Source organism: Labeo rohita, chromosome 17, assembly GCF_022985175.1.
Source record: "Labeo rohita strain BAU-BD-2019 chromosome 17, IGBB_LRoh.1.0, whole genome shotgun sequence".
NCBI classification, from domain to species: domain Eukaryota; kingdom Metazoa; phylum Chordata; class Actinopteri; order Cypriniformes; family Cyprinidae; genus Labeo; species Labeo rohita.
In genome coordinates, this window is record NC_066885.1 from 29,325,575 (window position 1) to 29,340,389 (window position 14,815).

General features: G+C 36.3%; 1 protein-coding gene across 2 annotated transcripts in view; it reads right to left on the reverse strand.

Annotated features, from left to right (window-relative positions):
• Positions 1 to 8,850: 8,850 nt before the first annotated feature.
• The window catches only part of zgc:103755 (uncharacterized protein LOC449988 homolog), a 51,243-nt gene continuing 45,278 nt past the window's right edge, over positions 8,851 to 14,815 (reverse strand). The window contains exons 13-15 of one of the 2 annotated variants that reach the window (XM_051134142.1): positions 12,275 to 12,339; positions 12,046 to 12,121; positions 8,851 to 10,210 (exon numbers count right to left, since the gene is read on the reverse strand). In XM_051134142.1, the coding sequence (XP_050990099.1) occupies positions 9,817 to 10,210; positions 12,046 to 12,121; positions 12,275 to 12,339 (535 nt within the window). In that variant the 3' untranslated portion in view covers positions 8,851 to 9,816. Of the gene's footprint in view, positions 10,211 to 12,045; positions 12,122 to 12,274; positions 12,343 to 14,815 lie in introns of both variants that reach the window. The other variant, XM_051134141.1, reaches the window with a different exon arrangement.

Sequence of the window (14,815 nt, forward strand, 5' to 3'; positions counted from 1 at the left end):
TTATTGGCACCTTGTCAAAATTGTAAGAAATAATTACTTTTCAAGGATGTGATGCTCCTGTAATTTGTATTTAGACACACCTGTGGCAAGTAACAGGCGTGGGCAATATAGTAATCACACTTGCAACCAGTTGGAGAAATGGAGGGCAAACTCCAGTCTTTGACCTGTCTGAAAACCTGTGCTGACCAGCTGGCCCCCATCTTCTCACAGATCTTCAACAGGTCTCTGGAGTTGTGTGAAGTCCCTTCCTGCTTCTAACGCTCCACCATCATCCCTGTTCCAATGAAACCCAAGATAACAGGACTTAACGACTACAGACCTGTGGCGCTAACGTCTGTCGTCATGAAGTCGTTCGAAAAACTGGTTCTGGCTTATCTGAAGGACATCACCGGACCCTTACTGGACCCCCCTGCAGTTTGCTTACAGAGCAAACAGGTCCGTGGATGATGCAGTAAACATGGGACTGCACTTCATCCTGCAACATCTGGATAAATCAGGGACTTATGTGAGGATTCTGTTTGTGGACTTCAGTTCGGCCTTCAACACTATCATCCCAAACCTACTCCTGCAAAAATTAACTCAGCTCTCTGTGCCTACCTCCATCTGTCAGTGGATCACCAGCTTCTTGACAGAGAGGCAGCAACTAGTAAAGCTGGGAAAATACTCATCCAGCACTCGCACAATCAGCACTGGCGCTCCTCAGGGTTGTGTCCTCTCCCCACTGCTCTTCTCCCTCTACACCAACGACTGCTCCTCCAAAGACCCCTCTGTCAAGCTCCTGAAGTTTGCGGACGACACTACAATCATCGGCCTCATTCAGGATGGTGACGAGTCTGCCTACAGACAAGAGGTTAAAGAGCTGGCTGTCTGGTGCAGCCATAACAACCTGGAGCTTAACACGCTCAAAACAGTAGAGATGACAGTAGACTTCAGGAAGAACCCCCCCTGCACTCCCCCCTCTCACCATCATGGACAGCACTGTAATAACAGTGGAGACATTCAGATTCCTCGGCAACACCATCTCTCAGGACCTGAAGTGGGACATCCACATTGACGCAATTGTCAAAAAGGCCCAGCAGAGGCTGTTCTTCCTTCGCCAACTGAGGAAGTTCAACCTGCCTCAGGAACTACTGAAACAGTTTTACACTGCCATCATCGAATCCGTCCTCTGCACCTCAATAACTGTCTGGTTCAGCTCAGCTACCAAATCTGACCTCAGAAGACCGCATTGGACAGTCCGGACTGCTGAGCGAATTATTGGTACAACCCTTCATACTCTCCAAGAACTGTACTTATCCAGAGTGAGCAAAAAGGCTGGCAAAATCACTCTGGACCCTTCACATCCAGCACATTCCCTCTCTGAACTGCTGCCGTCCGGTCGACGCTACAGAGCACTGAGCACCAGAACAGCCAGGCACAGGAACAGTTTCTTCCCTCAAGCAATCCATCTCATGAACACTTCACAATAAACGCAGAACACACTATGCTATTATACATTCACTTATCCAGTTATTTATTTAACACACATACTTATTTACACTTCTAATTGCACCTTACGTACATAGTTAATTGTTTATTTTGTATTTTGTATATTGTAAAGTTATTGGTATTTTTGCACATTGTATGTCTTGTATAATTGTATATTGTTCTTTTTATTATGTCTTTTTTCGTGTCTGGTCCTGTCACTGTCATTCTATTGCACTGTGGAGCTTCTGTCACTACAACAAATTCCTAGTATGTGTAAACATACATGGCAATAAAGCACATTCTGATTCTGAAAAGCTGACTCAACCTTTGTGTTGTGTGTCACAATGAGCATGGAGAAAAGAAAGAATTGTAAAGAGTTGCCTGTGGATTTGAGAGAAAAAACTGTGGAAAAACATAAACAATCTCAAGGCTACAAGTCCATCTCCAGAGATCTTAATGTCCCTGTGTCCACTGTGCACAATATCATCAAGAGGTTTACAGCCCATGGCGCTGTAGCTAACCTCCCTGGACGTGGACGGAAGAACAAAATTAATGAAAAATTATAACGAAGGATTGTTCGAATGGTGGATAAAGAACCCTGATTAACTTCCAAACAAATTCAAGCTGATCTGCAGACACAGGGTACAACAGTGTCAGCTTGCACTATCCATTGCCACCTGAATGAAAAGGGACGCTATGGTAGCAGACCCAGGAGGATATCGTTGGATAAAAAAAAGACTGGAGTTTGCCAAAACTTATGTGACAAAACCACAATCCTTCTGGGAGAACGTACTGTGGACAGATGAGACAAAAGTAGAGCTTTTTGGTAAAGGACATCATGGCACTGTTTACAGAAAAAGAAATAAGGCCTTCAAAGAAAATAACATAGTCCCTACAGTCAAACATGGTGGAGGTTCAAAGATGTTTTGGGGTTGCTTTGCTGCTTCTGGCACTGGAAGCCTTGGGGCACAATGTAGTGGCCAGAGGTCATGGGTCTTCCAGCATGACAATGACCTGAAATACACTTCAAAAAGCACTCAGAAATAGTTACAAACAAAGCGCTGGAGAGTTCTGAAATGGCCAGCAATGAGTCCAGATCTGAATCCTATAAAACACCTGTAGAGAGATCTCAAAACAGCAGTTGGGAGAAGGCATCCTTCAAATCTGAATGACCTGAAGCAGTTTGCAAAAGAAGAGTGGTCCAAAATTCGAGTAGAGAGGTGTAAGAAAGTCATTCATGGTTACAAGAAGCAATCGATTTCAGTAATTTTTTTTTTCCCAAAGGGGGTGCTACCAAATATTAAGTTTATCAATATCAAGCATTTTTTGGGTTCTGTTTCTTCAAAAAATAAAAAATAAAAATAAATAAATAAACATGTGAATACCACAACATTTGCAACTGCAACAATTTTCTGACAGAATTTCAAGGGTGCCAATATTTATGGCCATGACTGTATATTGTCTCATATATATTTGTAGATACACCACAGCTTACAGAGAAAAGAAAATAAAAAGCGAGTGACATTTTTGTTGGCCCATAAGATTTGCCTTTGATGAGAATGACCTTATCTGTTCAATCTGATACAGTGGAAAGATCACAAATAAACAAAATAACAGTCTTTACAACACTGAGGTGAAGAAGGTCATCTCTGACTGCGCAGTATGTCAACTCTTTAAAGCCGATAGGCTTGAGCAGCAGGACATTGTGATGGAGTTTTTTTTTCCTATCAGTCAAGGTCACAGAGGGCACAGAACCACCACACTGAATAATTGAACATTGACGAATGGTCTGATGAATCTTAATTTCTGCTTTGACATGCAGATGGCAGGATCAGAATCTGGCATAAACAGCAGGAACCCATTGATCCATTCTGTCTAATGTCTTGGGAATGTGTCCCTCTCATAAATTAGGTCTATTAAAAACATTTGAGCCAGTGTGAATATCATGGCATACCTACGCTTTCATGCTGACCATGTGGGTCCTTTCATGGCCACAGTCCATCCATTTTCGAATGGATACTAATTCAGCATGTCACAAATCATCTCAAGCTGTTTCCATAAATATGACAGTCAAGCGCACTGAGCCTTTGCTTGAATTTATGATATTGAATAAACATGGAGCAGATGGTCGCCCCTAGTCACCATGTGATACTCCCTTACCAAATCCTAATATTTTCCTAACCAACCACAACAAGCAACTAGACTTTTTGTCGAAAGCCTAGTTTTTATTTTTGCAGCACCATGGTGGGTAGCATGGCCAATCATGAAATCCCATTGGTCCAAAATTATGCTTCTCATGTTTTGTGATGGACAGGAAATAATATGCAGCTGATCAGATATGACTGGAGTACAAGATTATGAGATTCACTATTTGAATGCTTAGCAACAGAGATGCGTCTTTAATCTAGATTTAAACAGAAAGAGTGTGTCAGAACTCCGAACATAATCAGGAAGGCTATTCCAGAGTTTAGAAGCCAAATGTGAAAAAGCTCTACCTCCTTTAGTGGACTTTGCTATCCTAGGTACTCTCAAAAGTCCAGAGTTTTGCAACCTTAGGGAGTGTGATGGATTGTAGAGTGGTAGAAGACTAGTTAGGGGCTCACCTGGTAAGGACTCTACCAGCTGCAATTTAAACTACCTGTAGCTTGTTTATTGTAGATGGAGGACAACCGTCTAGTAGTGCATTACAATAGTCCAGTCTAGTGGTCATGAATGCATGAACTAGCTTTTCTGCATCAGAAAAAGGTAACATATTTCTTAGCTTGCCAATGTTTCTAAGATGGAAGAATGCTGTTTTTGTAACATGAGAAATATGATTTTTAAAAAGACAAGTTGCTGTCTAATATAACACCCAGATTTTTGACTGTAGAGCAAGTAACGGTACATCTGTCTAATTGCAAATTGTAATCCGAGAGATTATGTGTACTGTCTTTTGGTCCAATAAGTAAAATCTGTCTTAACTTAACAGGAGAAAATTATTGGTCACCCAATCTTTTAAATTTTACATTTTTAACACACTCAGTTAACTTCGATAATTTATACGTTTCATCTGGTCGTGTTGAGATATATAGTTGAGTACCATCAGCATAATAATGGAAACTAATCCTGTATTTTCTAATAATATTACCAAGGGGCAGCATGTATATTAAAAATAGCAGAGGACCTAGGACAGATCCTTGTGGCACTCCATACTTTACTGGTGAAATTAAGATGACTCCCCGTTTAAATAAAGTGGTTCGGACAGGTAGGATCTAAACCATCTCAAAGCCTGCCGTTGAATACCCTCATAGTTTTGTAGTCGATCTATGAGCATGTTATGATCTATAGCAGGGGTCACCAGATCCGCTCCTGGAGGGCCGGTGTCCCTGCAGAGTTTAGCTCCAACCCTAATCAAACACACCTGAACCAGCAAGGTCTTACTAGGTATACTTGAAAGGTAGGCAGGTGTCTCTAAACTCTGCAGGACACCGGCCCTCCAGGAACAAGTTTGGTGACCCCTGATCTATAGTGTCGAACACAGCACTAAGATCAGGTAAAACTAGCAATGAGATGCAGCCTTGGGCTGACACGAGAAGCAAGTCATTTGTGATTTTAACAAGTGCAGTTTCTGTGCTATGATGGGGCCTGAAACTCTTCCTCTATGAAATTATTCATAGAGATCATTTTTTTGCAAGAAGGAGCACAATTAAGCAGACAACATTTTTTTCTAAAATTTTAGATATAAACGGATGATTAGAAATGGGTCTGTAATTTGCAAGTTCATTAGGGTCTAGTTGTGGTTTCTGAAGAAGAGGCTTAATAACCGCCAGCTTGAATGGTTTTTGGATGTGACCTAAAGATAACAATGAGTTCATAATATTGAGAAGTGGCTCTTCTGCCACAGGTAACAAGTCTTTCAGTAATGTGGTGGGTAGTGGGAACAGGATCTAATAGACATGTTGTTGGTTTAGACGCAGTGATATTTAGCTCTTCCTATCCTATAGATGTAAAGCATTGCAGTTTTTCTTGGCGAAAGAAGCTGATGCATTAGACGCTGTAGAATCTACATTTGTTATTGTATTTCTGATGTTATCCGTTTAATCAGTGAAGAAATTTATAAAGTCATTACTATTAAACTGTAATGGATATTTAGATCGGGTGATGTCTGATTATTTGTTAATCTAGCCACTGTGCTGAATGAGAACCTTGGATTGTTTTGGTTATTTTCTATGAGTTTGCAGATATGCTCAGCCCTGGCAGCTTTTAGAATCTGTCTATATCTGGACATACTGTTTTTCCACGCAATTCTAAAAACTTCCAAGTTAGTTTTTCTTCATTTGCGCTCAAGATTACGAGTTTCTTTTTGAGAGAATGGGTAATACTGTTGTACCATGACACAGTACGTTTTTCTCTAACCTTTTACAATTTGATGGGAGCAACAGCTTTTAATGTATTAGATAAGATAGTGCCTATGTTGCTAGTTTTGTCTAGTTTGTGTGTATTTATGGGTAAACAGAGCAGTTGAGATAAATCAGGCAGGTTATTTGTGAATCTATTTTTGGTGGCTGGAACAAAAGTTCTGCCCAGATGATAACGCGGAGCCACATAGTTAATATCAGTAATACGCAGCATGCACAATACAGAAATCGCTTTGAGGTACAATATCCATATCAGTAAGATCAATTCCAAGTGATATAATTAAATCTAAAGTATGATAAAAACGATGAGTGGGCCCGGTGATATTTTGCTTGTCTCCAAAAAAGTTTATTAGGTCAGTAAATGCAAGTCCTATCACCGTGAGTGTTAAAATCTTCCACAATTAGTGCTTTATCAAAATTAACCAATAGGTCTGAAAGGAAATCTGATTTCTTTTGCATGAATTGAAAATTAATTCTTAAATACCATGCCTTATCTTGATTATGTAAGTGCACAATGAGGGTCATTATACTGAACATACTGACTCACGAATCAACAAACTGCTTGAACAGGTTTGTTCATTTATCTCAGCTGTGTAATGTGTAAATAAACACCATACAAAAAAAAGAAAATTTTAAATTAATCTTGTTGAGATGCTTGTCAATCTAATAGCTCTGAATTATTTATTTACTTACTAACTCTAATTGATTAACTCTTTACAATTAAAACATTACCAACATGGATCAGAAGAATAGTTGGTAACACTTTACTTGAAGGGGTGTGCATAAGACTGACATAACACCTTCGTAATCATGACATGACACAAGTCATGAATATGAGGGAGGTTTTATGCATGTTTATGACACGTCATTAAGTGTCATTTGCTCAGTTATGTCATTTTAAATTCAAAGATCACATTGTTTGAGATCCCTTTGTTATGACAACTTGAAATAAACCAATACATCATAACCTGTCAGTGTCTTTGTCATGACAACTTGACATTAACAAGACAATTATGTACTATATGACAGCTATATATGTTGGAAATATGTGACCCTGGACCACAAAACAAGTCTTAAGTTTTTTTTAACAATTGCCATACATTGTATGGGTCAAAATTACTGATTTTTCTTTTATGCCAAAATTCATTAGGGTATTAAGTAAAGGTCATGTTCCATGAAAATATTTAGGAAATTTCCTACCGTTAATATATCCAAAAATTATTTTTGATTAGTGATATGCATTGCTAAGAACTTCATTTGGACAAATTTACATTTTTTCTCAAAATTTTTATTTTTTATTTATTTATTTATTTTTTTGCACTGTTATGGTGGTGTCTTGAGTAGACTTTTCCATGATGTAAAAAAGCATGTCAAGAAAATATAAATGTGTGGGATGCTGCAATTAACTGTTTTTTTTTTTTTTGCAATGATATGGACCAAACTCTGCATGACTTAACCTACCATTGTACTGTTTTCATTTTAATTTTTGGGTGAATTGCTCTCCAAATGCAATAAAATACAATTTTATTTATTTATTTATTATTATTATTATTATTATTATTACTATTATTATTATTATTATTAGATGATTGAATTCATTTCTCTAACACCAGTTAATCTTTTTTTAGAACATTTCAAATGGTCTATATTATCTGACCTTCTGTTGGAGGAAACCAAAAAAAAAAAAAAAAAAAAAAAAAAACACATTATGAAATGAAAAATATTCATGATGCTGTTATAAAATAATTTGACAGAGTATTAACACTTGACGACATTTTAATGACAAATTCAACTTGCACCACTGTAGTTGACATTAAGAAATAAAAAATATTCATGATGCTATTATAAAATTATTTGACGGAGTACTAGCACTTAATGACATTTTAATGATAAATTCAATTTGTACAACTGAAAAAAAAAAAAAAAGTGGTCAGAAAAATATTAATGACACAATTATAATGGTCCCATGACCACATGACAGTTTAATGTAATGTTAACCCATAAAGCTAAGTAGTTTATTAGGTTTGATAATAAATCTGCTATGTCATGTTTATGACAAATTTATGACAGGTTATGTTGTCTTGGTAGTGTCAAGTTATCATGACAAAGACAGGTTATGATTGGTTTATGTCAAACAATATCATCTTTACATTAAAAATGACATAACTGGGCAAATGACACTTAATGACGTGTCATAAACATGTATAAAACCTCCTTCATATTCATGACATGTGTCATGTCACAATTATAAAGGTGTCATGTCAGTCTTATGCACACCCCTTCAAGTAAAGTGTTACCGAATAGTTCATGTGAGTTCTGTGTAAACTTCGCAAACTGAATACATTTTCATTATAAATAGTACGTATGAACGTGTGTAGTATGAATGAAATCCTGACATAATGTAGAATGGGTAAAGATGAGGCAAAAAGAAAAATAAAAGTAAAATATTAGAAGTTTTTATTGTAATCAGTCGACAAATTTGACAAACATTCTTTCTGCATTACATTTAATAATTCAGATTTAAGTTACTACTAAAATACTAGATTTCAATTCACACAAAATATGCACCCAACACTAAGCAGATAATGTACAGACAGTACAAAACACCCCTGTGGAAACAGGCTGAAATGTACAATAAGACTCCAACTTCCATTGGAAATTGTCTCATTTTATAACCCCTTTCATTTATTGGTTTTCTTGTCATTTTAACCCTCATGTATCCTCTGGTACCCAGTAAATGTCATTAACAATGACTTTTCATAATTTCCTCATTAGTGCAAAATGATATGATCATTGACAGATCATTCATCTGTAATTCCTGCATTTACACTGCTTCAAAACCTAGACATTGTTGAATTAAGAATTTGGAAAGGAATTTAAAATCAGTGGAATGAAAAACATAAGCGAATCAACCAGTTAAACCTAATTTAAATAAAAACAAATGGAAAAATATATCCAATAAAATATCCAAATTATAATGTATGGATTTTTATGATCTAATATAAACACAATAAAATGCTAACTTTGCCTGTATGTTGCCTGCAAATATGAAAAATACTAATTGGTTCATTATAATGGAGTCACTTAACAACTGCTTGATTTGTTATTACAGACTTAAACAATACAAAACAAAAAACGTCCAAAAACACGTTTCTGATATGGGTTTAAACCGAAAATTAATGGTCCTGATGCAGCCTACATTGTTTGGTCTATATATCATCTTTCATAAAACTGACTTAAGTTTCTATTAGGGATCTTTCAGTCAAGAACAGTTCTTCATTACAGGCAAAACAAAAACCTGATTAAGTCTGACAGCAGCAACAACTGCTATATCATCTGTGGAACAATCAAGTACAATCAAGTTTTGATTCTCTGAGCTGATTAGATCTTGAATTATGATACTATTAAAGTGCTTATTATTTAATCGTAACTGCTCTTGCATCAAGATGAAAAATTGCAAGTTTCTGAATGTATAAGTGCCATGTTCTGAAGGGACTCACACCTTCTAACTAGACTAGACAAACTCTAAGTGATGCTTCACAAGTGAGAGGATTTAAGGAGCTGATATAATCACAGTTTTTGAAGTTATTAAATTGTCTGAACGTCTTCAGTCCTGTCATTCAAGTCATTGTCTTCACCCACATTTATTAAAGTGCTCAGAGACTGCTACTGTTTACTTCAGCAGAAGCATCTAGAATTCAGAATATAAACCTCCAGCTAAAATTAAAACCTCAGAAGAATTAGCATGGAATATTTGCTACCACACATATTTTGTTAGTTTAGAAAATGGAGTAAACAGTTTATCAGCTGTGAACGCATGAGTCTTAGTGCAGTTAGAAGGAAAACGCCTCCTCAGGTTGCCGAAATGTCAAAACAAATCCATGGAAACAACACGAAGCGAAAGCCAGATGGGTGGTGAGATGGGAAGCCCATGTTTCGCCCTGTGATCGTCTCAGCTGCTTTCATCCACCAGCTTGGCTCCGTTGATACCACGGTACGTGACCCTGCTGGGTCGCACCAGAACCCCATGGCCAGGTCGACAGCTGAAGTAGCGTCGGCTGCCCACAGAACCATCATTTTTTCCTTTCGGGCTTCGCAGCTCGAGGCCTAGCCAGAGGCCAGGAGCAAAGTCAGCTGTGCCAATATAGCGGATGGTGCCCATCTCATTGGCACTAATTAGCAAGACCTGCATGCCCAGGTGGAGTTTGACAGTGCCGTCCGAGCCAGAGGAACTGGTGGTGCCACCCACTCGGTTAGGCCCTGAGCCAGCACTGCTGTTTGCTCTTGATGTACCCCAGCCAGCGCTGACTGTGCTCCAGCGTCGCCGCAAATTACTGGAACGGTTCCTGAGAGGCGACAACAGAAGACAAAGAGAATTTGCGAATGGGATTCAGGGAACTAATTAATACTACTAATGAACCTAAATTATGTGATGGTCATGCAACAATGTGGATAAGCTGTGTAAAAGTAAACTAGTTAGTTGTGGATGCTAAGGCTGGACTGACAATATCGAGTTCTCATATTTTAATCAATCTTTATTTTGATAAGGCGAGATCTCTTTCAAGTTGTTTTCAGTTGATGCATACAAACCTTACTAAACACTACCATCCAATAATTGCAATATGGGCTGTTGCTTTTGAAAAGCAGTCTAAGGTTTTAAAGTATTTTAATTTTTCAATAAAATTTAAACAAAAAATGTGGTTTTGATGCTCTTTAATGTGGTGTTGAACAGAGTTCAAGCATGTAGTGCATAAAACTCTCTTTTGCTTTACTACTTGTTACAGCATGAAATAAACATGACTGAAGATCTGAAAGTACGTTGAAAGACAATATATCTTACTTAAATGTCTCACATAATCGCTCAGTGTTTCAACTGAAAGACATCAGTAAAACAGCTTGTAAACAAAGTCACATAACATTAAGCTCACATTAGGAAGGCCGATCAATGTCTATAGCTCATTAGTCAGCTAGAAAAATAATAAAAAATTCTAGAGAGGAACTTTTTGATAAAACACAAGCGCTATATTACATATTCATTATAGTTTTACTTAATGCATTATTTAAAGTATTTTTGAAAGTATCTGTAATGAAAGCAACTTTTCATTGCTGTCATTGTTTATTTATTGCTGTCAAGGTTTTATTTCAGTTATGAATTAAAGTAAAACTATGGAAACTTGTTTCCACCATTGGATAAAAATAAAAGTTAGAGTTTTTTTCCTCATAATTGCGAGTTAGATTTGCGTGTTATAAACTATATAAACTCACAATTCTGTAAAATAAAATCAGAATCATGAGATATAAATTCAAAACAACAGTTTTTATTTTTTCCCCCCCAGATAATATTGGACTAATAAGGTAATTGTGACTTTTTTTCAAAAGAAAATTCAAAATTCAAAAATTGAATTGAATTGAAGAATTGCAAAATGTAAACTTGGAATTGCAAGACAAAAAAAGAAATGTGAAATAAAGAGTCTGCAAACGCCTTTTTTTTAAAATTGTATTCAGTGGCATAAATTGGCTAAAATAAAATAAAATAAAATAATTATATTACTAAAAGGTTCATATAACAACTGCCTTATGTGTAACAGAAATCGTAAATGCCTTTTTAAACATTGTATTCAGTGGGACAAATGGGCTAACATAAAATAAAATAAAATAAAATAAAATAAAATAAAAACAATTATAATCACTAAAAGGTTCATATAACAACTGCCTTATGTGCAACAGAAATTTTTGTATACTAATGATACAAACATTGCTCTTTAAATTAATTTGATTGATTAATTTTTAAGTTTCAGTTTTGGTTAAATTAAAACTTTAATTTCGATTCTGGAATTTATGTAAAAAATTAATTTTGGTGCATACTAATTAAAGAATACATTTCTTCTGCTCATATATTATTCTCAGTATATTAGTTAGTATATCAGTGGTATAGAAGTATAAGTATATAGGTGGTTTAGTCCTGTTTTATCTAAAATTAAATTTAAATCCAGCTGAAAATTAAATTCTTGACATATGGGAATTTTTATCTCAAGAATGGGCTTTAGATTATGGTCTAACACAACCTAACTATCCTGCAGCTGTTGTTGCCCATTATCACAAAAATCAATCAACAAAATTAGACCATAAAATTAATTACATTTTAATCAAAATGATGACATTTCTCAAATATCATTCCCACCTGTTTGCTTGACTTTTCCGGCTTGGTTCTCTCTGCGTAGCTATGGCTGAGGAAGTGCTGAGAGTGCGTCGAATTCCTCATTAAAACAAACATAGACATCCACTTTAAAGTGACCAAATATCTAAAAATGTATAGTTTTATATTAAAAGGCAATGTCTAAACCGTCTTTAGTCTTGAAAGATTTGACAGAGGAGAGGGAATCAGACAGCAGACAAGCGGCGTGGCTCACCTGTGAAGGAATAGTTCATCCGAGACGAGGACAGCTCTGACAGGCAGTCCACTGAGCCATGAATCCTGCTAGTTAAAACAAAGTGAATGTTCAGTATTACTTCTTCCACTGCACCTTTACAACTGACGCTCTGCCAGAAATCTGTCAAGATACATTATTTTACCCTTGCGTATACTCTGTTAGCTGTCAAACAACAAATTTATCACTTCAAAATAGTGACAGTCACATGGGTTTATTTTGACAAATGCTTGTCAAAATTGTCATAAACAATTTGACATGTAAATATGTAGCAGGAACAAAATCACAAACCTTTACACGTTAGGACAGAAAAAAGCCCCAGACTGATTCTCCAATGGACAGGTAAAATCTTTGAAATAAACATTTTTGAAGTCAACATGAAATGGCACTCAAAACCCATTTTACTTCCATGATGTATTTCAGAGTGAAATCGTCTGTTGGGAACTGACTGGAGCATGAATCGTGGTCGAACCAGAACAGTGCCAGACTTAAATACAAATTTGCAGCAATTGTTAAAGACTGATTTTCTTTTGAAAAACTGCCAGACTCACTCATTGACTTGATTGCCAACACCTATCGAGGAGGCCTTTTTTTAAAAAGAGGAAGTGGAGGCTGAAGGTCTACTTGAGAATGGAGAACTAAAGTACACTAGTATGTTCACAACTTAAAGTATGGCAATTTGAAATCAATGCTTTATTATAATAGCACAACCAACATTTGAAGAGCTACGGTGGTGGTGTGGGATGTCCAGGCACTTTCTAAAAACTCTACCGGCTTGCTTTTCATTTATCTCTGCGTGCCTGCGACTTCAGTTCCTGCTGAGCACCTTTTTCGTAGTTCACCAGACCACGTTGATAATTTACTGAACAAAAATGCATGGTCTTGAGTAAGTAAAATGAGCATTGTTGCATTGTTTTGTATGTACATAGCCTGCATGATGTAAGTTTTTAAAAGCTGTTTTAATGCTATTCCTTGATAAACGTTTCTATTGTTTTTGACTTGTGTTTTAATATGTTGTCTAACGTTATATGAAGATGAATAATTCATGCTATTGATTGATTTTAGATTGTTTTGTATTTCCCCAGCTGATCTGAATAGACAAGGTATGCAGTCCTTGAAGCTGAGTGTTTGCTCTTCTTTTGTTTCCTTTTTAATGACCGCCTAAAATTAAATGATAAAAATGCGAGGTAAGCGTACGGCAAGCGGAATTCATTGAGTGATTTGACAGTGTGATTTATAGATAAGTATTTCTAATGTAGGCTATCATATACATGCACATACACTGTCCTCCAAAGGTTTGGAAACACCCCTGGCAAAGTGTGGTTTTGGAAATCCTTATCATTTTTTTGGTGCAAATACATTAAAGTAACTTGACATTATCATTGAAGACCAGCAATAATAAGTTTCATTTTGATTACATGATAATGGCAATGTATACATGTCAAAGTCAGACATGCCCCTTTGCCAGCTGTGATGCCTGGTTACTGGTTTAAACTTGGCCCAGGTTTTTAAAAAAGATTTTTGGGTCAGCACACCTTAATAGCTTCAACAATTGATTGCCAATTAAGTTTAGAATACAGTGAATTTAGGCCCAGATTATGCAGAGCTGTAATAGCTGCTAATGGTGGATATTTTGATGAATCTAAAATGTAAGTTTTTTCTATGTATAAACTGTTTATGTAATAAAATATGTTTTCGTAGTTTGTGTTGTGCCTTATCAGTGCAAAATCACAAATTAAAAAGGATTCATGCCAATATTGTCCAAAACCCCACTTTTCTAGAGCGTTTTCAAACTTTTGGAGAGCAGTGTACATAGTTTTTTTTCTTACCATCTCTTGGGGGTATCTTGCTTTTAGACTAGTTGACCAGTCGGATACAAAACTTCTGTTTAAACGACTATCAAATTAGTCATTGCGCACCTCTCTAATAGAGAATGCATCTCAGCATATCTTAATAGTTACACTTCTTTTTTAAGGTTCTATTATTTTTGTTATTATTCCTCTAACCTTTGTTAACTAACATTAACAGAGACATGCACTGACCACAACAGTATCCTAAAACTACAATAACATTACAATAACTATCGGTTATTGGTTAATAGTATATTCTCTGGTCCACAGCCAAGAGGACGTGAGCTGAAAAGTCAAGTCACCTTTATTTATATAGCGTTTTTAACAATACAGATTGTATCAAAGCAGCTTCACAGTATTAAATAGGAAAACAGTGTGTAATGCAAAAGGACAATAGTAATAAATAGAAATAGTAATAGTTCATCATTGATTCAGTGAAATCATAGTCCAGCACAGTTCATTTTAAACAGTATCTGTGCAATCAAGTCAACGATTTTGCTGGAAATTAAGTGTCCCCAAATAAGCAAGCCAGAGGCAACAACGGCAAGGAACAAAAAATCCATCTGTGACAGAAATGAAGGGGGAAAAAATAACCTTGGGAGAAACCAGGCTCAGTCAGAAAAGCTGAAAAGGAAGTTTTGCTTTAGAATAACATGCACCAATGAATTATGCA